A 25,681-nucleotide genomic window follows, 5' to 3' on the forward strand; every position below is an offset into this window, starting at 1 on the left:
TCTGTTTTCCATTTGTTTAATGCTTTGAGCCTTGTTCTCTTGAGGAATCCTCACAACATCCCTGTGAGGTAAGATAAGAAGCAAATAGTTGGCCTGTGCCACCCAGTGTTCGGAGCCGAGCCACTCATAAAGTAGCTTTGCCAGGCTGATACACCTTCCAGTTCAGGACACACAGGATCTTTGTTCCAGCCACAGACCAGGGCATTGCGGGGGTACAAACTCAGACACTTTCTTGCTCTCAAGACTTGCTTAAGGGCATTTGGGTGGGGTGCCCCCAGAAGCCAAGGCAAGTACACAGGAGCGCTAGAGGCTTGGGGTTATCAGCTACCACGGCCACGGCCATCTCAGCTGAGCACACTGTATTCTCTGTGTATCTTGGCCTGACTGCTTCCTCTCAGAGGAGAAAAGCCTCTGGTATAGCCAGGCAGCAAGAATCCCGATCCCCTTCTCTCCCACAGTGTCTTCCCATGCTGTTACACTCCAAAGCCCAGGAAGAGGGGGAAGGTGACTGGCTGACTCAGCCTGCAAGTGCTTAGAGATCTGGAGCTGAAAGGCCCCAGCACCATTCAACTAATGATTATTATTAACTCTGAACAGGCCTTGGCACAGCAGCCAGCTGGCTCAGGGAGGATGCCTGGATCTCCCACAGCGAGGTTTAAAAAACAAGACCCACAGCAGCCATGCATGGGAGTGGAAAAGGTGGGGACACTGAGAGATGGGGCAGGGCAGTGTCATGGGCTGAGGGTGGCCTGCTTTGAAGGGCAAAGCAAGAATAGGCTGGCAACTGATAGCAGCCTATTGTGGATGGGGCGTCAGCCAGAGGGAAGCAAGAGTTCTCAGATGCAGAGCTCCTGTCATTTGTTCACTGCCACCCCAACCCCAATAGGAGGGACAAAGGGGCTCCTGAGAGGACTCCACAGATAGTGTGCCCACTTGGGGTTGATATAAAACTATCTTTCTAATGCCCTCAAGGTTGAGTCTGAATATAGTCAAGCTTGGAACACCATCAAATATGGAATCAGAACTTAGCATGATATGGAAATTTGTGCAAATGATTGGCAATTTTTAAAAAAATCTTGAACATCCTGAGTGTCCCCTTGAAAAAAGCAAAACAGGCTGACTACTACTAGCTTTCCCTAGTCAAGGAACATGGCCAAAGGACAGCCATTTGTGTTCCTGCTAAGGCCCCTTCCTTGCTACTGAGAAGCCCAGGTAGTATTCAGACATTAGAAGCTACAAAAGGGGGCAGGTGTGGGGAAGAGGGAGCATTCAGCCAGGAGGCATCCGCAGCCGGCAGCCACAGATCCCAGCTGGAGGAAGCGCACCCTGGCACTGAGGACTAATGGCTGTCCAGCTGCTGCCCTAGGATGGAAAGACGGGAGGGAAGAAAGCCCCGCCCCAATCTGGCCTAACAGGAAGAAGGGCTCCTCCTGGTGCCCTGCCCCCTACACTACGGTCAGATCCCTAAGCAGGAGACCACCACTACCTGTACTCTTCCTCTGTGCTCTGCACCGATGCCCTCCAGGCCCACTGGTCAGAGGAAGCGACAGCTGGGTCCTTTCTTCCTGCAGAATATAAATGACTCCCCTTCCTCCCGGGGCTGCGAATAGACATCAGATGGCACAGCCCACGCAAACTGCCGGCTGTCAGCACGCCTGCCCGCCCGCCCACCAGCCCCCGCACCACCTGGGAGGAGGCAACACCTCAGGCAGGCTCAGGCTTTCTGGCATCGCCTCTGTGCTCTGAGAACAAGCTGCTGAACCTTACCTGGCCCACCCTAGGGAGCCCCCAGCACTGGCCTTAATGAGGAAAGGAGATGGGCGCCCTTTATCAAAGTGACCCTAGTAAGAGGGTCTCTTTCACGTGGCCGGGTAACCATCCCCTCCACGTTCACAGCACACTGGATGGCTTGAGCCGGAGAGAGGGCTTTGGAAAAGCCAAGAACAGTTAGTTCCCCTCTGCACTGCAGGGACCTCTGTTCATCAAGCTGTATTTAGAGAGTCATGCTAGATCCCTGAGGAAAGCCCGGTGAGGTCCACTGAGAATACTTCTGCCCCCTAGTCCCCATTCCTCTACTGAATCCCACCTGCCTTGCTTCTGAGCCACTGGGAGAAGAGGATCTGAGATAGGCAAGCAGACACCTTGTCTCTGGAACTGGTGCTCCAGCCCCTATACTGCAGGCCTCCCTCCCAGAGTGTTTGATTGGCTCTATCTCCGAGGTAGAAAGCTGCGTGGATACCTTCCCTGGTTCAGCAGTCTTCAGTCTTTATTAGGATCTATAGAGAGCCCATCTCCTAGACTGACCTACACCACAGCTTACTAATCTGACATGTAACCCTCACAACCAAGGATGCGCTAGGGAACTCAGATCAAGGAGGTACATCGGCAGGGAAGAACACAGTTATCAACATCATCCTACTCTTAGGCCCAGCTGGCCGGAGACAGCAACTAAGGAAAGCTTAGGAAACGACAAGGAAAGACGGGCAACAGGGAGAGAGTCTTCCTTAGGTCAAGAGGGGCCTACTCCTTGGTTTTTATTTTGTTCTAAAAGCTTAAGAATAGTTCCATGGAGCAACATGCCAAGTAAGATGCCCAGGACCACTCTGCCCTGAGAATGAATGGCAGGAGCATACCCAGAGGTAGCCTGAAGGAAGTCCTTAGCTCAGCTAAGGAGCCCAGGAGGCAAGGGCTTGGTAAGGCTACTGCCTTCAGTTCCTCTGAAGAACTTTAAAGTGACTTCAGTGCCTTTACTACCTTATTGTCCAGGAGACCTCCCCTGGGTCCCTTCTTTCCACAGTTCGTGCGTGGCCCTTGTTTCTTGGTTCAGGAACCAAGTTGACATAATTTCTGAAGGGTCCTTCTAGGGGAGTAGAGGGAAAATGGATGAGAGAATTACATCCTGAGCTGCCCACATGGTCCAGAGCTAAGAGGGTATCGGCAACATCAATCTGTCAGACACCAATGTTAAAGATAAGGGACCTTCAGATGTCAGAAACTGAGGTCCTAAGATATGGAACTTGTCTAAGGTTGATTGTACAGCACTGCCTGAGAGGTTACGGGCTCTCGATAGCACTGCCTTCTCAATAGGGATCCCAGCATCTGTGGCTGTCATTCATAACCTAGGAGAACTCTTCATCAGGCACACAAGAAATCACCACCATCACCATCACCATCACCATTACCACCACCTAATACTTCTGTCTCCCACCAAGAGTGAGGTTTCAGGTTCTCCCAAACCTTCCACTTGTACCCAGTAGGGCATCTCCCCCTTTGAGCCCACTGTATCATGCCTCAACAGTAGCAGCTAGGGTTTCTGCACATTGTGGCTCAGCCATGAAGTGCAAAAATTCATCTACTTCTGAAGTGGGTCCTGTGAAGATCACCAAGGAACTGTTGAAATCCAAGGCAAGACTCCCACCTAGATTCAGAGTTTGGAGGCGTTCATATCTCCACCTTCTTCCTTGGCAAGTAGGAGCTGGAGATCTGGTGCATGATCACCAGGGCTGGGTACAATGGTAGTCCCAGGCACAGGTACCAGGCTGTACCTTTGATCTGGGCCTGGAACCACACTGAGTACATGCCCAAGAGCACCGTTACTGTAGCCATCAGGTAGACAACCAGGCCACACGTCAGATGGTAGAGCTTGAGGCGAGCCACCCTTGAGACCCGGGCTGCTCGTGGACAGAGGAGGCAGAGCCCACACAGTGCCTGTCCTCCAGTGGCCAACAGTGTCAAGGCTCCTATCCAGCTGTGCCAGGACACCAAATGGGACATCTCACTTCGGATCTTGCTGGAAATGATGAAGCCCAAGCCTAGGACAGCACAGAGGATGGCCATGGTCTGCCCTGCCCAGTGGAGTCGAATCCGGGTTTTTCGAGAGCAGAAGAAGAACAGGGAGTGCTCAGGTGAGAAGAGTAGAATAGCTTCAGCCATGCAGAGACAGAACTGTAATCATAAGGAAAGGCCAGTGAGCCTCTAGTCTACATGGAGCGCAAGGAAAAGGAGGTCTTCTCACACATTCAGAAGGACACGGGGAAGCTAAGGACTTGCAGCCTCACACACATCCTTTCTGGACCACAGAACAGCAAACATTCTACTGAGAACTTTCTACTGAGTTCTGAGGACAAAGCCTTGATAAACATCCTTCTTGCGTCTTCCTTTTAGGCACTAGAGGAGAAATATCTTCTGTTCCCCCTTTCCCTGACCTTCTCAGCCACCTGACACTTTACTCCACTTTCCCCAATCCTATAGGTTTTAGGGAAAGATGAAGCCCTCTTTAAACCCATCTCTCTGACCCTTAGGCTGAAAAACTGAATGTCTCCCCAAGAGTTAATCTAAGAATATCCGAACTCACCGCCAAGGCCATGAACACAGGGTGCCAGGAGAAAAGACCTAAGTAAGAATCAAAGAGAATAGGCTGACGGCTGGGCTTCACTGATACTGTCCCGTGGTTTGTAAATGACAAAGACCGGGCCACAAGGTCAGCATATCATCTTAAACCTAAACAAGAATCAGGAGCTCACCACAAAGGGAGGAGTCAAGGGGCCCTTACACCCCCTTGGCCTGGGGATTGCACTTGCTGCAGCCCAGTCCCTAGAGTACCTTAGCCTGCCCAGGACCCTCTAACGCTTTTCCATGTAGGGCCTCCTAAGGAAGTATCAGTTCTGTCTTTTCAAGCCCCACCCTCCCTGGACTTCCGGGAACCCGCCTACTACGCTTTTACAACCACTCCCGGACCCGCCCCTCCTCAGCTGAGGGTCCAGGTTTCCAGTCTCCCAGTGCGCCCAAAGCGGCCCCTCCAGCGCCTAGGCTCCGCCCCTTCTTTGGCCCCGCCCCACCTCGCCTCGCACACTCACTGGTTCCGGGCCGGGACAGCACAGTCAGAAAGATGGTGAAGCCCAAAGCTATCAGGTGCGCCAAGATCCCACTGCCTCTCCGCAGCCAGCGGGTCAGTCTCGGCTCCCTCGCTGGAGCGGGAACCAGACCTACCTCCATGGAATGCATAGCAGTGCCAGGCCGGCCGGCACAATCCAGCTACCAGAGGCTTCTTCCGGGTTTGCTATCGCGGAGGCGGCGGCGGCTACAGGAGAGGCTCCTCCCCGGGGAAGCTGCGGGGCCGTGTGGCGGAGGTGCCCACAGCGCCCTCTGTAGAGTGGGGGGGAAGCGCCTCGGCCCCAAAGGGCGGCTCCCGGAAACCTCCACTGACCTAATCGAGCTCCCAACCCACCTTCATTCTATCTTTGTGTCTATAAGGGTATCTCAAGAGGTCTGCGAAAATTACATCGGTAGCAACTGATACCAGCGAAATCCCAAATCACACACTTGATTCGCTGACCCAAGAGCATGAAACCAGTGTTCTGAGCAGCTTTCTAGAAGTACTGGATTCCCTGGACTGCTTACTTCTCAGACATTTCTGGCTTGTTCAAGAGACAAGATTTCTCCCTGTATTAACATAAATGAAAAGCCAAAACCTAGTGATCTAATCTGATGACTTCAGGTATGAAAACCAAAAGAAGCAATCTCATCATCCCTGCTTACAGGCGTAGTTGCTCCCCATCCCCTCCCTCCCACGCTGCCCCCTCAAAATATTCCAGATCCATGGGGCACTTTCAGCCTTTGCTGCCGCCACAGTAGAACCAGAGCTTTCCACAACCCCAAGTTCTGCTACACTATTACCTCCAAAAAGGTATGACCCAACCTAAAGAGTTCTATATGGGAGAAGCTTTACTCCGTTCAGGGCAAACTCACAGAAGAGACCAGAATGAGCTGTCCAGTGGGTAGGGAAATGGCTCTGTGGTTAAGAGTGCATATTCCTCTTGCTCAGGGGGCTCACAGCTGACTGTAACTAGCTACAGGGGGATCCCACACGTCTCGCCTCCGCAGGCATCACATGCGCATACCCACACACAGACACCATAATTAAAAAAAAAAAAAAAAAAAAAGCTGTCCAGCACTTCTAGAGCAGTGATCGCCAAGCTCAACCTCTGCATGGCTGAGGAACTAAGGCTGGTTTTAAGACATGGGAAGGGCAAGAACAGCCATTTGTAGAGGGATGGAAGCCCAGAGTAGCTAGAAAACCAGAAAGGGGCCATAAGCTAACTCCCACAAACCCTCAGGACAAAAACCCAAGGATGGCGTCAGGTGTGAGACCCCTTCCCTCTCAGTTCTTTCCCAGTGGAACCATAGTTGTCGCTCTTAAGCCTCTGGGGTGCCTGCTCACTCAGCGTCATATGCCTTATCATCCTCTCTGAGAAGATTCCCAGGGATGCCAGCTCCAGGTTTCTGTGTGCAGTGTGTGTGTGCTGGGGTGTACACTGCCTGTCATCCCAGCCTCTCGGGTTGGAGCTGCGGAGAGTAAGGACACTCACTCATTTGGCTACATCAGTTTCCATCCTTTTCTATGTTTCTGGTTTTTATATTTTCTTAGCAGCAACAGAACAGGGAGACAGTCTTGAGGTATTTTAAAGAGTTTTTTTTTTTTCTTAAAAAAAATAATATAAAGTTATAAAAAGCGGCAGCAGCCTGGGGCCCAGATCTGGAGGGGAGGAGGTGCTGGCGGCTCCGTTGCAGTGGGCAGGCACTTTCTCGTTAATGAGCTTTTGACTGCAGGGAGACAAGAGGTAAGAGACAGGGTCAGGCTAGGGGCCTACCTGTTATCCTTCCCATTGAACATCTGGGCTAACCCTTGGATTCCTTCAGCTGGCCTAATAAATACAACCGAGTAAGGGAAAAGGAATGGCAGCCTAACAGAGGACTGGGTAATGAAGCTGGAGAACACACATGCACACACCTGTACACACACAAGCAGGCCTGTCAGTTACTATCAGGTTTCCCTTACAGGTGCCAGGAGAGCTGGCAGCACTTGAGCCATGCCTAACCCAGAAGAATATTACCCTGCCTAGCCTCCCAGAAGTCCCTCCTTAGAGAGGTCACAGGGTCAAAGCAAAGCAGGCTTCAACAGGAAAGGTAAATAAACCTAGCTGCAAGCTTTGCCAGAACCTGGAGAACCTGCTGCAATCTGAAATGACTTGGTGGGCCTGAAGTTGTGGACTTGCTTTTCAATGTCCTAATGCCAGTGGGAGAACCAGAGAACTAGAGCAGCCCACCCACCCAGCTACTCTGCATGCTGGGGCCTTTCCCCGTAAGGAAAAGTAGCTCCAAGTCCTCGAGGGAGGGTCACAGCCAGTTCAAAAAGAAGTGGTCCTTTCATTAAAGCAAAGATAGGAGACAGCATGTCCTAGGCCCAAAGGAAAAGACTGGGCATAGGAAAGGTCCCTCAGGAAAGAGCTGGGGTCACCCTGGAAAGAACTGACCAACCTCTCCCCAAAGTAGGTAGCCCAGGAGCTCTCTCAATTCCCCCTTTCTTCCCCCCTTAGCATCCTTAGCACCTTCTCCATGTCGTGTACCTACTGTGCTCCCCAGCCTCAGCCCTCCCAACCCCTCTCTGCCCATGGTCTTCAGGAAGCTGGATTGGTACCTTCAGTGTAGAGCACTTCTCCTCAAAGGGCAGGGCTGGACCTGGCTTCTTGCGACGCACAGAGCAGGTCCCATCAGGAGGGACACCAGCCTGACAGTGCTTGGCCTTGACTGGCCGGCAGTAAGTGGCCAGGTTTTTCCGCTTCTTGGCTACCTCCTCCTCGGAGAGGCAGGTGGTTGGCAGGACCTTAGCTGGGTGTCCGGCCACTCCTCGGTTTTCTAGCTGAGAAGCCTTGACGGGTATGGGGGATGGATGAGGGGAACCCCGACAGTCCAGGGGACCGGCCCGTTTCACTCGTGGCCCCACTGTTCCATTAAGCCCCAAGTTCAGGGCTGTTTTAGTCTTGGTTGAGAGACCCCGACAGCTAGAGGGTTTGCCCTTTCCAGCAGGCTCCAGGATGCAGGTCCGTTTGAAGGTGGTGGGGCCAGGGGATAACTTCCGCTTTCGAGAAGGGGCCTCCATCTCCACCCCCTCCTTGCCTTTGGATGACTTGCTGGCCTTGGAAGGTGGCAGCTTGCTGAAGGACGGAGATGGAGTGTTGGCAGGCAGCGGTGAGGTAATAGCCTGGCTACCGCCCATGCACTCTGCCTGGCTGCAGGCAGCTGCTACACTGGGGGAGCCTGCAGGATAGCTAGGGACAAGGCTGTCCTTGACGGGGGGTATGGAGGCTGGACAGGCAGGTCGGGGGGCTGGACCTGGAAGTCGGGGACAGCTGCCCATAGGGGATGGACTCAAGGGATCAGATAAAGATGGACTGACAAGATGGGATGGAGGCTCGGCTGCTGGTGGGATTTTCCTGTAGCAAAGAGAAAGGCCCACTGTGATACTGAGCAAACACCAGGGCTGCCCTAATATACACTAGTCTCTGCACCTTCAAATGGCCAGCAAAGCCCCAGACTGCTGCCCCCTGCTGGGAGACAATGGAACTAAGCGGAGGAAGGCACAAGAGGAGGAATGGTCATTGTATCAGAACAAGACAGAGCTACCTGTAGACACATTAACTACCTGATTTTTTATCTCAGTTTGGGCCCTCCCTGTCCTACATTGCCTAACAGGTACTGGAAGTGATGGGCAAGTATCTAGATTCACCCAGATCACCCACTCATGCCCTCCTCCAGGCTACTGAGTCTCACCCCTTCATGCCACACCCCATTTGGGTTTTTAGCAATCAGCCATGGTATACCAGACTGGGGTTTCTGAAGCCCAAGTACACTTGAGCCCGAGGAAGAAAGTTCTGAGAACATGAAACTCACTTCCACATGTGTGAGCTGAGATGCCGTTCCAGCATGGAGCTGAGTGCTGAGCAAAACCGGTCCAGCCGGCGGCTAAACACATAGCATCCTGGGCTCACCAGCCGGCTTCCAAATGTGCAAAACTGGAGGCAGAAGAAAGGACGAACGTGGTTGGGAGGGCCTGAGATACAAGACTTAGCCACCCTCCACCCCAGCTCCCTGTCCTGCCCCCTTACCGCCTGTGGCCTGGGGGGCCGAGTTGCGTAATGGCAGTCAGGGGAAAGGTGGAGGTCATCAGATATCCCCTCCTCCTCACTCTCCTCACTGGAGGCCTGGGCCCCACCCCGGGGCAGAGGGAAGGGGAATAGGCCTGGATCCCCATCACCACCACAGGGACCTTCGTCATCCACCTCACTCTCAGAGGAGGCATGGGACCTGAAGGGCCAAGGGAGATGGAAGGATGATGTGAGTGATTCGGAGTAGAGGGAGGGTGTCCGAGCTCTCTCAAACAGCCAGGGCAGACACACCCTTCTGGGGACTCAGATGAGGGGGGAGGGTGAAAAGACAGGAAAGTACTATATAGCTCACAGAGTGAGAGGCAGAACCAAGGGCCACAGCCTCCAAGAGATTCTCTCTTTAGCCCCTTCCTAGGCCTTGTCTTTTTAAGGAGAAAATCTGCTTCAGATTTGCTTCCTCCAGAAAAACCTTCCCGGCTTAACTACCCCCAGCGCTGGTCAGCCTAGTCAACTCTCTTCGTCACATACTCCTGGGAGCCTGCCTGGGAGCTGCGCCTGTGTTTCACATCTACCCCCTGAGGAAGTGCACATGAGCAGGCTTTCCCACAGCCCAGGGCAGCCTCTGCACACAAAGGGACCAGTGGATGACTGCACAGTGACACTGCTTCACCCAGGACCCTGGCCCGTTTAGCTCTCTGATGATAAGCGCTAATCCATGGAGGAGCGAGAAAGACGTTCACACCCTGGGTGCTGTGGTCTGGCACACCTCACGGGGGCTGCAGTGCCGCAGCGTGCTTGGGTGCTTAGGGCAAGTGAGTCCATCGTCAGGACATTCCTTGGGCCTGTCTCCAAGACTTCCTGGTACCTTAGGGGCTGAATATCCCCTTGTTAGGTGGACTTAAGATTCTGTACATACCTGGGGAGTGCACAGTACGGATAGGTCTGCTTAGACAGAGAAGAGAAGGTGGTGTTGGGGGCAGCTACCGCTGCCACACCCTGGACTGCAGTGGGAGGCTCCTGGGATGGGCGCTCCAGAGCTGGCTCTTTGTGTGCTGGGCTCTTCTCCTTGGGAGACTCTCCTTTTCGGGAGCTGGCCTTCAGTTCGGCCACTAGCACATCAAAGTCCTTGGCCCTGCCTGGGACCTCCCTGCGCTGGTGCACTGAGTGGATCTAGAACACAGCAGAGCAGTACAGAGGTGTGATCTGAGCAGGAGGAAAAGGGATCGGTCTTCTTTGACACACACAGAGTGTGCTGTGGGTGAGGGGCGTTTGTCTGTTCATTTTACTCTCAGGAGACGAAAACTCTCCTCTGGGTAAGGGATCTGGAAGGTACTCCCTGCCTACTGCTTCTACCCTGTGCCCACTATACGCAGCCTCTTCTCTCCTTCCCTGGTAGAGGCCTAGCTCCATCCCTTCAACCGCGTTTACGGTAACTTCTGGACTCTCCTTTCCAAGGTTCCTTGTCTGTGCTAAACCTGCCTCCCATCATCATGCAGAGAGATGGGGTTACCTTGCAAGTCAATAGGCGTGTACAGATCTTCTTGGTCTCTGGATTTATGACCCCGCACTGCCTGTTGAGGTCGAACTCCTTCCCTGTGGGGGAAAGAGGTTCCAATGAATCGCAAGTCCATTTGGGGGAGGAGCCAAGGAAGAATCTGGCCTCTTCCTGCCAAGGGCCCAGGAAGCAGTAGGACTAAGGCAGGAGAGCCTCACCCTTGGGTTTAAACCAACTCAGCCCTATGCCTGGCCCAGGTACTCTTGGAAGACTGGAAGCCCAAAGCAGGGCAGTCGGTACCAAGAAGCAAAAGCAGCTACCTACATCTTAGATGTCAGGAAAAACAGCTGTAGGATGTGGGGAAGGAGAGAATGGTCAAGGCAGGTATGAGTGACTCTGCTGGCTTAGCCTCGTGTTCTCTCAGACTACCTCAGAGACCTGGACCAGCAAGGCTTTCTGGGAACAAGCAGGACAGGAGGTAATGGGGCTGCCACACCCTCCAAGCGGTAATGGTCAGACCTGGACAGGTTCACTCCTTCCTGACCCAAGAACAGAGAAGCCCAGTGAGGTCTCCACTCCGCCTTTCTGAGTCCCACGTCCATAACTACTCACGAGCCATCTTTCGGTGGGTTTTAGGAGGAAGCCTGGCTCCACTGGCCTCCTTCTCCGGGGGGCTGCCTTCGGCGCGGTGACTGGAGCCCTCACCGGGGACAAGCTCGATGTTCTCTCTGCCAGGAGGTTCTTTAGGAGAGGGGGCCGTGGGGACTTTTCCAGGGGAGTCCTTGGGGAGGCCTCCTGGCTGACTGAGGAGAGCAGAGGGTGGGGCCACCCTGACTCCATGTGCATCAGGTTTCGGGAGACTGGATATCTTCTCCAGATTCACCACAGGCACGAAAAGGCTACACGTGGAGAGAGGGTATGGGCTGGGAGGTGGGGAGGCTGGGACTGGGGTCTGGACTCTAGCCCAGAGCCATCTCCTCCCTAGCTCTGGAGCTTGGGTGAACTCCAAGAGAGGCGTGGAAAAAAAGGGGGAGCCCATGTTCCCTGGAATATATGGGAAGGAGCTGCAGATGGGGTTAGCTATTTCTTGGCTGTGAGCAGTATCCTGCAAGCAGGGCTAAGTGTCAACCCTTTCTTGGGTCAGGGTCAGGGCTACTTTTAGGGGTTTCCAGCTTCTTCTTACCAGAGGCTGTCCTTCTGGGTCTTCTCAGGAGGCTGATGGCCACGGCTCCGGGACCCCTGGCCCTTCTCCCTGGAGGAGGTTTTGGTGGAACCTGGGGCTCTACAAGCTGGGCCCTGCCCATTCACTACATGGCATTTTTGAGAGCTGGCAGGGGCTGGAGGTGGGGGTGGGGCCCGGGCATAAAGCTTGCTGAGGGGCCCATGTCTTCTTTCTGTCACCAGGAGGTGGAGAGAGTAACTGAGGTGAGCGGTATTGAGTGCCTCCTTCCCCCTCTCCTAACCAGCCCGCCAATCCCTAGCGCTTGGGTTGTGAGTGTCTCTCCTTCCCATTTAAGATTGAGCCTTTCAAGAGTCAAAATTCTAGACCACGCTTCTTGAGCCTCTTAACTTCACTTGATGCTAGAAGCTTGTTCCAACAATAATCCCGACACCTCCAACACTCAAGCTGTCCCCAGCACCATCTTCCTTTAGCCCATATGACCTCCAGACTGACAATGTCCTAAGAGGTCCATGTTCCACCATCCCACCCACCCGCCCGCCCCCTTATCGCCTCCCTAGGGTGCCCCTCACCGCAATGCTTCTGGAAGGCTTGGGGCTTCACCACCTGGCTGCAGTGGTTACATACAACCAAATAGAAGTCATCATGGGCAGGGCAGTGCCCGAAGATGGACATGTCTGCAACGACAGAACCCTTTATCACTCGGGTCAAATTCTCCGGATTTCCCTAGCTCAAGGAACACTCTCAACGCCACCACTTAGAAGACGCTCAGCCTTCCAACTGATAGTTCTGCTGGACGCTCCCAGCCTCCCCAGTCCATCTGACCAGACCCAAAGTGTATGGGCTTTCCTGTATGTGGGCACCAACCACACGTGATTAGGATCACCACCAGCAGGTCCCAGGGGCCAGGACAACTGACTGACTCAGACTTATCAAAAGGAGGTTTCTTCCCCCAGCAGTCCCGCTGCTGCTTCAAGCTCCTTCCTCCAGTGGGAGAGGGAAAGCTTGGTCCACGTTCCCGACACCCAGCCTCTGTGCAGGACTCCCACCTTCTTTAATGAGGGTCATGGCGTCAAGTTTCTTCGTGTTTTTGCTGTTCTCCTCTAGTTCAGCCCCTGGAGGAGAAGCACAGTTGAGGATGCCCACCCGAGTCCCAGAACCCAGCAGGGCCTGCAGCCCAATGGTATGAAGCCCACATTCCCAGACAAGCACTCAGAATTCCTGAAGACACTTTCCACGGGTCACTCACAAATGCCTATGATGACCCCATTAAGGATCACAGTGACCCTTCACTCCCGGGTACAGTACAGAGTTAGTTCCACGGCTGACTAGATGGGCCACTATGGGTAAATGTCTCTTTTCTGGGCCTTGCTTCCCCCATTTAAAAGGGAAATGGTTCTAAAATTTTTCTACAGGTCCCTTTTGAGACTGCTCGCATGGGTCCTTTCTTCTACTCTGTGGCATCCCAGACAAATGCCCTCCCAGATCCCCACCCCCATAAACTCATTTTGCTCCACCCAAGTTACCATAGTATCATCAAAGTTACACTCAGCTTCTCAGGTCCTGCACTGATAGGATGGCCATAGAGTAGAAAAACTGTTGTCTTTGGACCCTTTGGCATCTTCAAAGTCTCCTTGATCAGCTACGCAAGCCCCTCCCCTTCTTAGGGGGGCTTTGTCCAGGGGTTGCCCTTGTACCTCAGTTTCTGGGTTAATGACAAAAACATCTTAGCTGTGCAAAGCAGCTCTTTCCCCATCCCCCTACCTCACTCCTCGCCCCCCTCCTCTAAGCCCCCTCCCTGTCCCTTGGGGTGGGGGTGGGGGGATCAATTCTGAGTCACCAAATCTGAGTCCATTTCCAGTTCTCAGTGCACCTAGACCCAGCGAGGGCCCCATCTTAGCCCACTCAGCATGGGGGCAGTCCAAGGGTGGCCTGTATGCCCATCTAGGATGACTCTCTAATGCTCACTAACAGAGTGGCCCCTTTCTAGGATGAGAAGATTATTGGCAATCATAATACCCAGATGTAAGTGGTAGTGGGTTAGGCATGCAAAAGATAAGGGGCAGCTCCCACTCTTTTAAGTCCCTTAAATTCAAGTGTGGGGAATGACAGAACAGAGCTGTAAGTCAGAGGTCTCAAAAGAGAACAAGTGGCATTAGAGACCGCTCCATGAGATCTCCTCCTCCACCTCTTCTCACTTGCAAACTTCTTCAGGGGTGTGATGCTTGTTGTCACCCCGAAAGGCCACGAGGCCAGGTGCTCCCTGGGGCCCAGGAGACAAAGATCAGAAGGGGCTGCAGGCCTGCTCACCAAAGACACTCAAGGGCCTACAGAAAATAGGGGTCAAGGAAGAGAGCCAAGGGGCAGGACAAGAGGCCCAGGAAAGGATGGAGGCTTGGAGTCATGTATGGATGGACTGATAGAGGGAGGTCGGGAGGATGGATGGATGGATGGATGGAGGATGGATGAACTAAAGCAGAGGGGGCGGGGGTTCGGGAAAACTGAGCAGACAGGGAGACGTTGAAAGAAGCTAAGGTGCGGGGCAAAAGGCGAAGAATCAAGTGGGTGGGGAGGGGGGCACAGAAGTGGGGTGCGTGGGAAACACGTGGAGAGGACTGTTGCAGATGGGTAGAGCCGGAGCAGGTGCAGAACCGAAAAAAGCTGGAGGACGGCTCACGAGAAGAAAGATAAAGGCAAGTAAAGTGGGGGGCAGGTACTGTACACCCGCAGAGACAGAGGTGGGCAGGGTGGGCTGCGAGCGATACGCCGGCGCTAGGACCCGGAGGCGCGAAGGTGTCTGAGCAGGCGGGCACTAGGACCCGGCGGGTCCTTTGTTTGGGGGGCCGGGGAGCCGGACGGCGGCTCTAGTCGGCGGCTCCCCTCAGCTGGAGGGGGCCCTGGGGGGGAGGGGAGATAGTGATGGGGTCCCCGGATTCTAATGTGTCTGTACTCACCGTCTGCCGCAGGCAGGTCGGCCCGCTCCACCCACGAGCTCCAGCTCTGTCCCGCGAAGTCATCGAGACTCGGCACTCGCCGCTCCAGAGCGGCCATTGCTGCCACCGCGCGTTCACGCACCGCCATCACCGCCGCGGACGCGCGCCCGCCCTGGCGCCGCCGCCGCGCGGCCCCCTCCCCCCACCCTCCGACCGGGGGCACGCCTCCCTCTCCCCCTACCTTGCCAGTTCACTCTCTGCGCAAGCGCAGCTCGTGCCTCCTGCCACTACCTCACTCTCAACACAGCTTTCTGGGAAGTGTAGTTGCGGAGGGGTGGCGATGCTTACGGAGCTAGCCGAGGGATCCCTTCCGAAATGCACAATCGCACGCGGGGAAGGAGAGATCAAAGCCTCGGGATATCCTCTTTCAACCCCTCCGTACACGTCCTTTGTGCCACTAGTTCACTCTCCCAAACTTACTGCGCATACCCGAGCCCCAAACCTCTTTCTGCCCAAGATACTCTTCTAAAGCCGTGCATCCGCCAGCTGGCTGGCGCCCCTTCCTGGGCTGGCGGCCACGAAGCGCCTCTGCACCCCTGTAGATCGAATAGGGTAGGTGCAAGGAGGTGGGCGCAGTGAATCAGAAGGGCAAGGGGAGGGAGTGTGCAGGACGTGCTGAAGGACACAGGGCTTGGGGTGGGGGAGGGCCACAGCTCCTGTGCTGTTCCTCTATGGGAAACGCACGCTGCCTTGATGCAGAACGGAGGTTTGGAGTACTGTGTCTTAGGTTTGGGAGGACCTGGCTGAGCTTGCTAAGATCACCTGTCAGTATGACAGAAGGCTATCGCCGATCCAGAACCAGCCCCAGAACTAGGGTAGCCCCAAGGCTGCTGGTGTTTGCAGTGTCTCTGCTGATCGTCTCTCTCCTCCTGGGAACTACAATCGATAACCTGCACCGCCTCTTCCCAAATCCTGGCTGGACCCTGACTCCATTCATCATTTTGGCTTCTTTTTCTAGTGAATCTTTTCACCGCTGGAAAAGCTGCTATTGAAGCCTTGGCATAGGGAGGTTTCTCATATCTATCTTTTCTTTTCTTTCTTTCTTTCTTTCTTTCTTTCTTTCTTTCTTTCTTTCTTTCTTTTTTTCTGCTAAGGTCCAGAAAGTACCTTAATCACCCACCTTCTCAGCTGATAATATTTCTTCCCACCCTCACAGAAGAGACAAAAATCTACCTTCATCTCCGTCCCCATTCTCATTGGAAATTAAATATTAATCCTCTTTTTCTTTGACTACCTCACCCATCACGCCATATTGCATCCCTTTGCCTAAAATGAAGCCAAGTTTGGGAGCAATTAAGTCAAGGTCTGTGACTTTCTGCCTCCCATATAAGAGCAGTTTAACTACATAAAGAATAACATCTGAGGGCAGAAGTTCTAAACCTAAGACCCACCCAGAGGTGGTCCCTAAGAGGCCCAGAAACCTGATGAGACTAAATGTAAAACTGTGCCCAAGTACATTTTTCTAGAGAATGTAAATGTGACATGTGACTGTCTGAGGAGATGGATAGGTGTGAGTTTGTGCAGCGTGAACACTACAGTGAGAAGAGGGAAGCATATGGCCCTCGATTTGTCCTTTGGGTCACAGATGGTAGGAGAGCAAACGGAGGCAGCATTGTGGAAGCCACTGTCTTTTGCCTTTTGAGTTTGGTCCAAGTTTGCTAATGAGTCTTGGTTTCTTTGGAGTAATTGGGTGCCGCCAAAAGAGTCGATGTCACTAGACTGGGGCTTGCCAGAAGCAATTGCCTAGCCAGCAGACTCTGTTGCCTGGGGTTCAGAGTTGCAAGGAGAGGAGTGTCTTGGTAGAAATGCTGAAATTTGTCCAAGAACATAGAGCGAGGGAAAAGGAGAAGGGGAAAAAAATCCCCAGAAGTCCTCTGGTCTTGGCTTCTTCTTGGCAAATGTTCGCAGCACTGTTTATTCAAATGTGTAGTAACAAGCACCACAGAACAACATGCAACATTCTCCCCACATCCTCGATCTGCAATCCCAGAAATAGGAGGCCCATGGTCAGGATGTTGAAGGGGACTCATGTCTAAGAAAGGTCCTGGATAGGCGTCTCCACATGGTAAAGTCTACCAGGGCAAAGGGCAAGTTCCCTGCTTGTTGGCCTCCTGCAATAGCTAGAGAAACCAGACACCTCTCCCGCTTCAGGCCTGACTAGGCAAAGTGGTGGTGCCAGCCCTGGTTGGAGAGGACACGAGTCTCATGAGGACAGAGCTGCCCTTGGCACTTACTGCTGCCCAGCCCCCTGGAGGTAATGAGGTGAACTGGTCTTTCCTCTTCCGGCGGCCATGGAAAGACCATAGCCTAAATCAAGACTCTCTTGGCCATAGCCAGACTCTTGCCAGGAAGAGCCTTTTCAACCCTAGAGCGAGCCCTGGAGTACGAATGCTCGGTGGGAGTGGATAACTCCTACTCTAAAGTAGTTGATGGGCCAGTTGCTAACTTGGGCCCCAAATGAGAACACTTTATCCGTCACAGTTCAAATAAATTATAAATATAGACGCAGAATCCAAACACAGTTTGAGTCGAAGCTGCTCCCAGATCCCCACAGGGACTTGTTTGAAGAAAAATGGTCACTCTTTTGTTCTTTGTACCTCTGGAGCTGGAGGCAAAACTGTCTCCCTTGTCCTTAAGTAACCATGGGGACAACTTAGGATAGAGAGTTTCAGATTTAGGATCATTCTCACCCTCATCAAATTTTCCCCTCCTTAAATCTTTTCCCTAAAATCTTAAGCAGAAAACAAAAATTCCAAATTATTTTACTGAATGGCTCGGGAGCATCTGAAAGTGTGTAAATATCCTACTTCCTCTGAAGGGTGGGGGAATTGTAACCCAAAGAAGAAATGAACAGCCCAAAGTTAAGGATTCTGAGCCCTGGGCCCCCAAGAAATACATCTTGATGTGGGTAGCATTGAGGAAGGCAAGGGGGTTGGAGAGGGTCGATCATGTCATGAGGACAGGTTGGCACAAGGTACATTCATCTTTGGGGTGCTAAGTGGGACAATTGCCACTAAATTGGGAAACGGCTGGTTTCTTCCTTCTTTATCATCTTTCCCTAAGCAACCCTACTGCCAGGGTAGATCAAGGGGTTTTGATCTGGGTAAAAGGCAGATGGCATTTGCCCAGTTGGTACCCTCTGGCCTTCGGGCCCAAAGAGGGATGACAGGAGGAATCAGGGAGAGGAGACACACCAAAGACAAATATGGATCTGGGTCCCGAAATGAAGAAGCACCAATAGCATCGGGCTGCCCAGGACTGGGGAAGGATGGGGCCTGGCTACTGCATGGAGGCGAGAGACAAGGACAGATAACCCTCTTTGTAAAGATGGGACAGAAAGGTTTGAAAGAACTAGAAAAGGTGCTGGCTTGAGAAAATGAACAGACGGTAAGGGACAGGTGGGCCCATGTATCCTTGTCCCGGGACTCCTGGGCATCTCATGTCACGATGGTCCTTCAGGCCCTCCCAAAGCCCACAAAACCAAGGCCGAGAAGGAGAAGGGAGTAAGGGGTTTCATGAGTAAGTGGTGTATAGGGTGCTACCGAAAGTGTTCCAGCTGAGGGAAAGGAAGGGCTGAGGGAACAGAAAACTTATTCTGCCAGCAACTTTCCTCACTTTCTTCCTTGGTGCTGCAATGTACTTGCAACTCTCTCTGCTCCCATTGGGTCCGGGTCTCATGTGGACCCTTAGAGGGACCTCTGATAGGATAATGGGTCTCCCTGCTTCACACATGGTGGGAGCACACTGGGCTCTGGGAGGGCTAGAGATAGGATACAGATTAGATGCCAGTTATTGAGGGATGCCACAAAATCACTGGTGGGCCCTCCACACAGAACTCAGGGCAAGGTTGCCAGTCAGCTTCCCCAAGTAAGATGCTTCAGTCCAGGCAGCAGACAAGAAGCACTGAGATCCTGCCGTTTGCTGCCCCAGCAGGATGAGGGATAGGAAGCCAGTGGAGGTCTGCCCAGGTTACCAACAGCTGATGCCCACCCATCCATTCTCTCAAATCTCAAAGTCCAGAATGATGGGGGAAGGGAGTTGGAGGAGGAGGGAGAGGAGGAGCAGGAGGAAGAGGAAGAGGAGGAGGTCCTGTAGAAGCTGGAGGAGCTGACAAGGTGCCGTCCAGTTGGGGAGTAGGCAGATGAAGGCTGCTTACTGCTTCTCCACTGCCCCCTGCTCCGCTGCACTCTCCTGGCTGGGGCCCTGGCCCTGGTCCTGGCCTTGTCCGTGCCACGGGGTCTCTTTGAACACAAACCAACAGTTTCCAGCCCACAGGAAGAAGTTGATAAAGCCAAAGAGCTACAAAAGAAATCAGGAGAGTCTGTGAGAATAGTCAGGAAAGTGCTACATGAGAAACGGGAGGAGGAGAAGCACAGAGAACTTGGTATAGAGACAGGGCTCAAAGCCACTGTCTACTAACAGATTTTCTAGCGAAAGTGTCTAAACTCTGTCCAGAGGACTCATTCACAGTGTAGCTTGGTCACTACTCGAATCTGGCCCCGGGAATGCTAAGTAAATCAAGGAACACATGCTTGCCTTCCTGAGGTGAGCGTGGCTGGAGCTGTCCAAGGTACTCCCCTAGGGCTAAAGACTAATCAAAGGCTTTATTCAAACATCTATTGTTTTTGTTATTATTCTTTTGTTTTCTCTGTGCACCTAGCCTGTTCTAGGACCCTTAACCCTTCTGCCTCTGTCAGACAGGCTGTTGGTATTACAGATGTGTGCCACACCAACTCTATTAAAATATTTTGAAAAACTGACAATATAGAAAGAAGGGTGTTGTGGCACATGCCTTTGATAATAATAATAATCCATAATAATAATAATGGGATCAATGAACTAGGTATGGTGGCTTACACCTGTGTATTGTAGGACTTAGGAGATTAAGGAAGGAAAACTGAACTCAAGACTAGTCTGGGTCTCACAACTCAAATTGAACAGAAAACCTGAGTGTAGTGGCACAAATCAGTAATCCCAGTACACAGAAGGCTGAGGCAAAATAACCGTGAATTTGGGGCTGGAGAGATGGCTCAGCAGTTAAGGGCATTGACTGTTCTTCCAGAGGTCCTGAGTTCAATTCCCAGCAACCACATGGTGGCTCACAACCATCTGTAATAGGATTTGAAGACAGCTACAGTGTATGGTGTACTTATATAAATAAAATACATAAATTTAAAAAAAGAGAATTGTGAATTCAAAGGCAGCTTGGATTCTATAGTGAGTTCAAAGACAACTTGGGTAATATACAAAGAACCTGTCTCTCAAAAATCAAGTAAAAACAATAGACGAGGAAAGATAGATAAATAGATATAAAGCAAGTGTGTTGAATGGTTGTACTTTAGAAAGTGACTATGTGGGCCTTTCCTGTAAATGTTTTTCAGCTTTTCTGGATATATATGAAATTTTTCATAATTAAAGATTGGAGGAGCTGGAGAGATGGCTCAGCAGTTAAGAGCACTGACTGCTCTTCCAGAGGTCCTGAGTTCAGTTCCCAGGAACCACATAGTGGCTCACAGCTATCTGTAATGGGATCAGATGCCCTCTTCTGGTGTGTCTGAAGACAGCTAACATATACACAAACATATGCATATATATATAAGAAAAAAGCCCCTCTGCAGGGTTCCAGAAGGCTCATTGGTGTACTAGCCATTAGGCATTTCAATTGCGGGCCATTGGGAGGCCTGTGACATTTTCTAAGTTGTTCCGGGATGGCTGAGATGATGGGACATTTGAGAAGTTTAATGCTATGTTAATTTACAAACTTATATAGATGTAGCTCAACGCTACAACTGGATGACTAAAGCTTGGACTGCCTGCCAAACCATTCCAGTAGAGAAGGTTAAACGACAAGGGACAGTGTCTCTCTCATACTAATCCACTCACAGCTATGAGCCCAGCCACAGCCATGAACCCCTTCTACGCATGCTCCCATGTGACACGTAGTTGAACAGACAGGAAAGGGTAGCCACCAGGGCCCCTAAACGTGGAAAGGAAAGATGGTGAAGGAGTGACTCAGATTTGTTTCATCCAAAATATCTTCTCAGGTCACCACGAGATGCAGGGGTTACTAGTCTAGGTGCAGAACATCTTGTCTCTGGTGACACCTTCCCTGTTCCTCTCAGAACGAGTTAGCTAGCTGGACAGCTGGGCTAGTGTACCATTCCCAGACCCCTCCGATGGTCACAAATCTCACCACAGAGAGGTTAGCCAGCCCCATAGAGGGTGTGGCCCCGGCGCTGCACACTGCCTCCTCTCCATGGCACACAGACATGGCTGCAGTCAGGCTGGATGGCCGGGTGGCCCCTTTGACGTCAGTCAAGCCCTTGCCCCAGGCAGCGGCAGCAACCAGCCAAAAGAAGGTGAAAGAGACAGTCACACAGAAATCCTAGGAGGAGCAGAAGGAGGAAGATGTTCAGAGGGGCCCAGTGATCATTGATTATCTTTCCTTCCTCCGATTCACACAAGAATCCCGAGGTCCTGAGTAAGATGTCTCTTCTCATCCTACCGATACCTAACTCCCATCCTACCTGAGGACTCTGCTCAGTGCCACCAAAGGAATGCTGCCACCCAGACTACCATATTCCTTCCCAAAGAATTAAGGTCAGGCAATGAGTTGCCTGTCACATTATCAATCTGCTGGGAACCTTCCCTCCTTGCAACCCAAGTTACACAAACTCCTTACTCTCTCCTCCCAACTCCCGTTTAATCACCATCGTTCAAACTGTAAGGAATGAAAAGGACACATTCAGGAGAGAATTGAGATTTCTAAAGTACACTTCCCACCTTGAATGCCTAGAATACAGAGGAAGTAAATGAAACGATACTAATAATAGATAGCGCTCAGAGAATAACTGCATGTTAGGTACTGTACATGCAAACTCATTCTATCCTCCTAAAACAGGAACACAAGTATTTATTACTTCATCTTTATTTTATAGCCAAGAAAATTAAGGCAGAGAGGCTGAGTAACTTGTCTAATGTCACATGGTTACTGAGAGCAAGTGCTGGGATTTAAACCTGTTAGGTCAGCTCTAGAGCCTGCTTTATAAAGATACTACTTTTCTTCCTCTGACTGCAAACAAACCACTGAGAGGTCCTTCTATCCCACACATAGGCATCAGGACTCAGGGAAACTATTACTTTTGATCGCCCCTCCATCTCTGACATTTATTGGCCCTATCCCTCTGGGCCATGGCTCACTCACCACCAACGGGAAGCGTTTGTTCTCTGTGTAGAGTTTGTGGAAGCGCAGGTAGATGACCAGGGCAGCCATTGTGTAGAAGAAGGAAAAGATGCCAAGGGTCACAAAGAACTCGGCGGGGGCAGAGAAGTCTCCCATGAGGTTCATGGTTTTGGAGGTGGAGTCCTGATCACAGAGAGGCATCTCATACTGGACCTGGTACAACCTAAAGATGGCAATGAAAACCATGCTGAGATAGGGCTAGCCTCTCCTACTCTGCCCAATAGGGGCTCCTGTCCGGGGCTCACCCTGGGAAAGGAGTCATGTAGATAGGAACTCCTGAGGAAATCTTGCAGTTAAGAGAGGTGATACTTCAAGATTCTGCTCATTTGTTTCTGGCAGTACTGGGGATTGAACTTGGGGTCTCACACATGTTGGGTAAGTGCTTTAACCACTAGACCACAGTCCTCTTCCAAGATTGCATCCGAACCCCATGTTCCCCTCAGCGGCCACTCCAGATCTTTAAGTCGTAACATATATGCAGTCCAGCCATTTCTGGTAGCTAAGCCACTAGACAAATCAGATTCCGTCTGCCCTTAGGAACACACAGACCCATATTAAGCAGTGGCCAAATTAAGGTTTAAGTTACCCGTTCACAGACTTGATTTAGGCCTCCCTGATGTGGGCACATTGGACAAAATAAAGTGAAAAAATACAGCTTGTTGTGAACAAGAGATACTTAATCTAAGTTGGACAGTGAAGTGGTTTCAGACACTCTGAAAAGATGTGTTCTGCCTCCATCCTTTTCTGAACAGTCATTTCTCCTCCCCAACCAGAGTTTCAGACATTGAGAGATTAGTATTCTCTTCTACTTCCTGGACAGGGCAAACCTCCCTCTTCTACATCCTGGTCAAGGTGTACCTCCTTACGTTTGGGTGTTATCATGTGAGCATCCTATGTCTCTTGTTTAGTAACTAAACTCTAATAAGCTTCCTTCAAGGCACAGAGGAATATGCGGAGGGTCAGATATGCACAGAGGAATGTGCAGAGGGTCAGATATGCACAGAGGAATATGCAGAGGGTCAGATATGCACAGAGGAATATGCAGAGGGTCAGATATGCACAGAGGAATGTGCAGAGCTGCCCAACTGGCCCAGACCCCTTCCACCCTTCCTCCCAATGACTGGCTTCCCTCTGTCTAAGCTGTGGTGAGCTGCCATTGCTTGAGTTTGGACTGGACCACCATGACAATGATATAACCATGTTTCACTCTGGTCAGAGTGTCTGAAAAATGGCTAATGGACAGAATGACCCAGGTCTTGTTTTATTTTAATCTAGACCAGCACACAATAAATGGTCTTTAGATTGTGTGTCCTCTGAGTAGAAACAAATGAGAGGTTGGTAGGAGCAGAGGCGGGAGAAAGCCCTGCTAATGTAATAAAAGAAGGGCACTGGGTCAGAACCAATCCCGACTCACCTGAAGGGATAGCCGAACAAAACAATGATGGAGCTCACGTCCTTGGCTTCGTTGTTGCAGAGAACCAAGGCTCCCGTCTCCCCGCTGTAAGAGCCGCAGGACCCGAAGGCGAAAATAGCAAAGAGCTGAGAGAAAGTGAAGCCCCTTTGAGAATCTGAAGGTCTCTCAAAGAACCACCCTTTGACTCCAGGGGATGCAGGTACACAGTGGACACAGAGTAACAATTCCTTTTATTGAGTTCTTCCCGGTAGGGACCCTCGCTGCCATTCTTCTTTCAACTGCAGAGATTGTGTTCTCTGAACAAAGCATTGGACCAAGTAGCCAAGTGAAGGAGGTAGACTCTGAGTACATCCTCAGAGGGGAAAAAGGGTTTTCAGATCTCTCTATTAAGCACACATGGCCTCTTAAGATAATGGCTAATATAAAACCTCTATAATTCTGGCTATGGAAATGTCTGTTTCAAAGCTATACTTATTTTTTTTTCTTCAAATGAGAGATCAGAAATAGACACTTTTTTTTTCTCCAAGACAGAATTTCTCTGGGTAGCCTAGGCTGGCCTTGAACTCAGAGATTTGCCTGCCTCTGCCTCCTGAGTGCTAGGATTAAACGCATGTGCCATCACACCTGGCCAATAGATTCCCTTTTATCAAGCCAGATCAGGTGTACATGGGACATTGTTCATTTAATTTCATTTTCATTCCTCCTTGAGCAGTCATAGATTCTTGCCCTTACCTTATTGCTAACTTGCAAGTTTCCTGCCTCACCGGAGCCATGGAGCCGGGATACTGAGCCATCTCATGGTACTGCCAGCTTGACTTTTCTTCCCTTTAGAAACAGTGCTGGCTGGGTAGATGTTGACAGGCCTGGCTCAAGCTCAGAGAAAAGTACCCTCCACTTGGCTTATCAGCTCTACTCTCTCCTACTGCTGCCTGCTCCTCTTTGTAATCTGCTACTGCTGTCCTTTCCCAATGGTAGGGAGCAGGGGTGTGTCAGAACACTTGAATTGTTTTTCATTTCCATCTTGCATCATAGCTGACTACACCTCTGTTTTGAGTGATCTGAAAAGTCTCCATCTTATGCCTCTCACGTTTCTTTCCTGGGGAACACACATTAATTAGAACCGAAAGTAAGAAGCTGCATTCTCCTGCTCTACCATGTTCTCCATCCAGCCTGCTTTCTTTCCTTTCTTCTTCTTCTTTTTTTTTTTTGGTAAGTATTATTTATTTTATGTATATGAGTACACTGTGGCTGTCTTCAGACACACCAGAAGAGGGCATGGGCTCCCACTACAGATGGTTGTGAGCCACCATGTGGTTGCTGGGAACTGAACTCAGGACCTTTAGAAAAGCAGTCAGTGCTTTGAACTGCTGAGCCACCTCTCCAGCCCCACAGCCCGTTTTCTATGCACTTACCTTTGTCATGACACAAGTATTCTTATTAAATACTCTGCTAATTGTTTGTTTCTATCTGTTAATCTGTGGCTCAGTCAGTGTTTTGGACATTAAGCAAGAAGACAGTAATCTCTACTCCAGACTTGCATCCAGGCAGGAATAGCATTGTACATTATTTTTCTACTGCTGATTGGAGTGAAAAGAGATCTAGATTAGGAATCAAGAAACCCTGGTCCCAGTCTTGGCCCTGTAACTTATTCGCTAGGTAATTTGGCTCTGAGTCCTAGTTTCTTCATTTGTAAAATGAAGGACTTGAGAGTAATTTAAAGGCTGTGTCCAGCTTTGGAATTCTTCCACCCTCTGAAGTTAATGGTATCAGCAGAGCATGCTCTTGGCTGGGTTTAGCAACAGCTGTGTTCTGCCCCTGGGTGATATCCAGTGCTACCGCCCTGCCTTGCATGGCCTGGCCTGGCAGAACTCCGTGCTGGAGCCATTGACTGCTCTCTAAAGGTCATATGTGCCCCTATTTTCAGTAGATTTGTTCCAAATGAGTGATAATTATCTATGGAGGTAAAGATACCCAGGAAAGAAGACAGTGTGATTTGCCTGCAATGGCTACATAACCTCCACATCCAAACTAAACTCTGAAAGCTGCAGTAGAGGACAGTTGGCCCACCTTCCTGACAGTGTCAGAGAGACATCACTAGAAGCCTCTGGGTCATCACCCTTAACATACCTAAAGCTGGTCTCTCACACAGAGCAGTGACCCTCTACTAGCTGTTCCTCTGAGGGACTGTCTCTTCTTTTACTCTGTGGGTCTCCAATTCCCCCAGAAGACTTTATTCCTCTTGGCTTGAGGGTGTCCCATTCGAGGAAAGGCAGCACAGTTGGATTGGCGTGTTTTTATTCACTGGCTGTTGGTCGGTGAGTATAAAAGTGCATGGAAAGATTCCTAACTCGGGGCAATATGGAACCTCTTCTACCCTGGGCACTGTTGAACATCTACCCCCCCCCCCCAAA

General features: G+C 51.2%; 3 protein-coding genes across 11 annotated transcripts in view; all 3 read right to left on the reverse strand.

The window, feature by feature from the left end:
• Positions 1–6,456, reverse strand: Cyb561d1 (cytochrome b-561 domain containing 1). Of its 5 annotated transcripts, none has more exons than XM_006502126.2 (3): positions 6,369–6,456; positions 4,355–4,392; positions 1–3,945 (listed from the first exon to the last, which is right to left on the reverse strand). In XM_006502126.2, exons 1-3 carry the CDS (start codon positions 6,370–6,372, stop codon positions 3,442–3,444), a joined length of 546 nt encoding a protein of 181 aa, XP_006502189.1. In that variant the 5' UTR covers positions 6,373–6,456; the 3' UTR covers positions 1–3,441. The 5 variants fall into 5 exon arrangements, with proteins under 5 accessions (XP_006502189.1, XP_006502191.1, NP_082337.1 ...); XM_006502128.3 differs by lacking the exon at positions 6,369–6,456 and adding an exon at positions 4,857–6,355 and having other exon boundaries at positions 4,355–4,500; NM_028061.1 differs by lacking the exon at positions 6,369–6,456 and adding an exon at positions 4,990–5,064.
• Atxn7l2 (ataxin 7-like 2) lies at positions 6,452–14,807 on the reverse strand. 4 transcript variants are annotated; one of them, XM_006502136.1, is made up of 12 exons: positions 14,575–14,664; positions 13,174–13,325; positions 12,670–12,735; positions 12,193–12,297; positions 11,624–11,834; positions 11,053–11,339; positions 10,456–10,538; positions 9,862–10,115; positions 8,946–9,144; positions 8,731–8,852; positions 7,478–8,273; positions 6,452–6,603 (listed from the first exon to the last, which is right to left on the reverse strand). In XM_006502136.1, exons 2-12 carry the CDS (start codon positions 13,202–13,204, stop codon positions 6,589–6,591), a joined length of 2,169 nt encoding a protein of 722 aa, XP_006502199.1. In that variant the 5' UTR covers positions 13,205–13,325; positions 14,575–14,664; the 3' UTR covers positions 6,452–6,588. The 4 variants fall into 4 exon arrangements, with proteins under 4 accessions (XP_006502199.1, XP_006502200.1, NP_780392.1 ...); NM_175183.5 differs by having other exon boundaries at positions 6,458–6,603; positions 13,147–13,325; positions 14,575–14,757; XM_006502137.3 differs by lacking the exon at positions 13,174–13,325 and having other exon boundaries at positions 11,053–11,243; positions 14,575–14,807.
• Sypl2 (synaptophysin-like 2) overlaps positions 14,640–25,681 on the reverse strand; it is a 16,580-nt gene continuing 5,538 nt past the window's right edge. The window contains exons 3-7 of one of the 2 annotated variants that reach the window (XM_006501094.4): positions 23,271–23,395; positions 21,818–22,019; positions 20,807–20,998; positions 18,770–18,912; positions 14,640–15,149 (exon numbers count right to left, since the gene is read on the reverse strand). In XM_006501094.4, coding sequence (XP_006501157.1) covers positions 15,011–15,149; positions 18,770–18,912; positions 20,807–20,998; positions 21,818–22,019; positions 23,271–23,395 — 801 coding nt within the window. In that variant the 3' untranslated portion in view covers positions 14,640–15,010. Of the gene's footprint in view, positions 15,150–16,495; positions 18,913–20,806; positions 20,999–21,817; positions 22,020–23,270; positions 23,396–25,681 lie in introns of those variants that run through there. The other variant, NM_008596.1, reaches the window with a different exon arrangement.

The sequence above is a fragment of the Mus musculus genome, chromosome 3 (genome assembly GCF_000001635.26).
Source record: "Mus musculus strain C57BL/6J chromosome 3, GRCm38.p6 C57BL/6J".
NCBI classification, from domain to species: domain Eukaryota; kingdom Metazoa; phylum Chordata; class Mammalia; order Rodentia; family Muridae; genus Mus; species Mus musculus.

What these genes read in the sequence shown, in the direction of transcription:
- Cyb561d1 (NM_001081320.2), bottom strand. Translation starts at nt 5,004, where the DNA reads ATGCATTCCATGGAGGTAGGTCTGGTTCCCGCTCCAGCGAGGGAGCCG. An exon ending in GCTGTCCCGGCCCGGAACCA is followed by an intron (nt 4,393 to 4,856) that starts GTGAGTGTGCGA and finishes ATTCTTACTTAG; the next exon opens with GTCTTTTCTCCTGGCACCCT. An exon ending in CTGTGTTCATGGCCTTGGCG is followed by an intron (nt 3,946 to 4,354) that starts GTGAGTTCGGAT and finishes TTATGATTACAG; the next exon opens with TTCTGTCTCTGCATGGCTGA.
- Atxn7l2 (NM_001289545.1), bottom strand. Translation starts at nt 14,701, where the DNA reads ATGGCGGTGCGTGAACGCGCGGTGGCAGCAATGGCCGCTCTGGAGCGG. An exon ending in CGACCTGCCTGCGGCAGACG is followed by an intron (nt 12,736 to 14,574) that starts GTGAGTACAGAC and finishes CTTCTCCTCCAG; the next exon opens with GGGCTGAACTAGAGGAGAAC. An exon ending in CATGACCCTCATTAAAGAAG is followed by an intron (nt 12,298 to 12,669) that starts GTGGGAGTCCTG and finishes CTGTCGTTGCAG; the next exon opens with ACATGTCCATCTTCGGGCAC.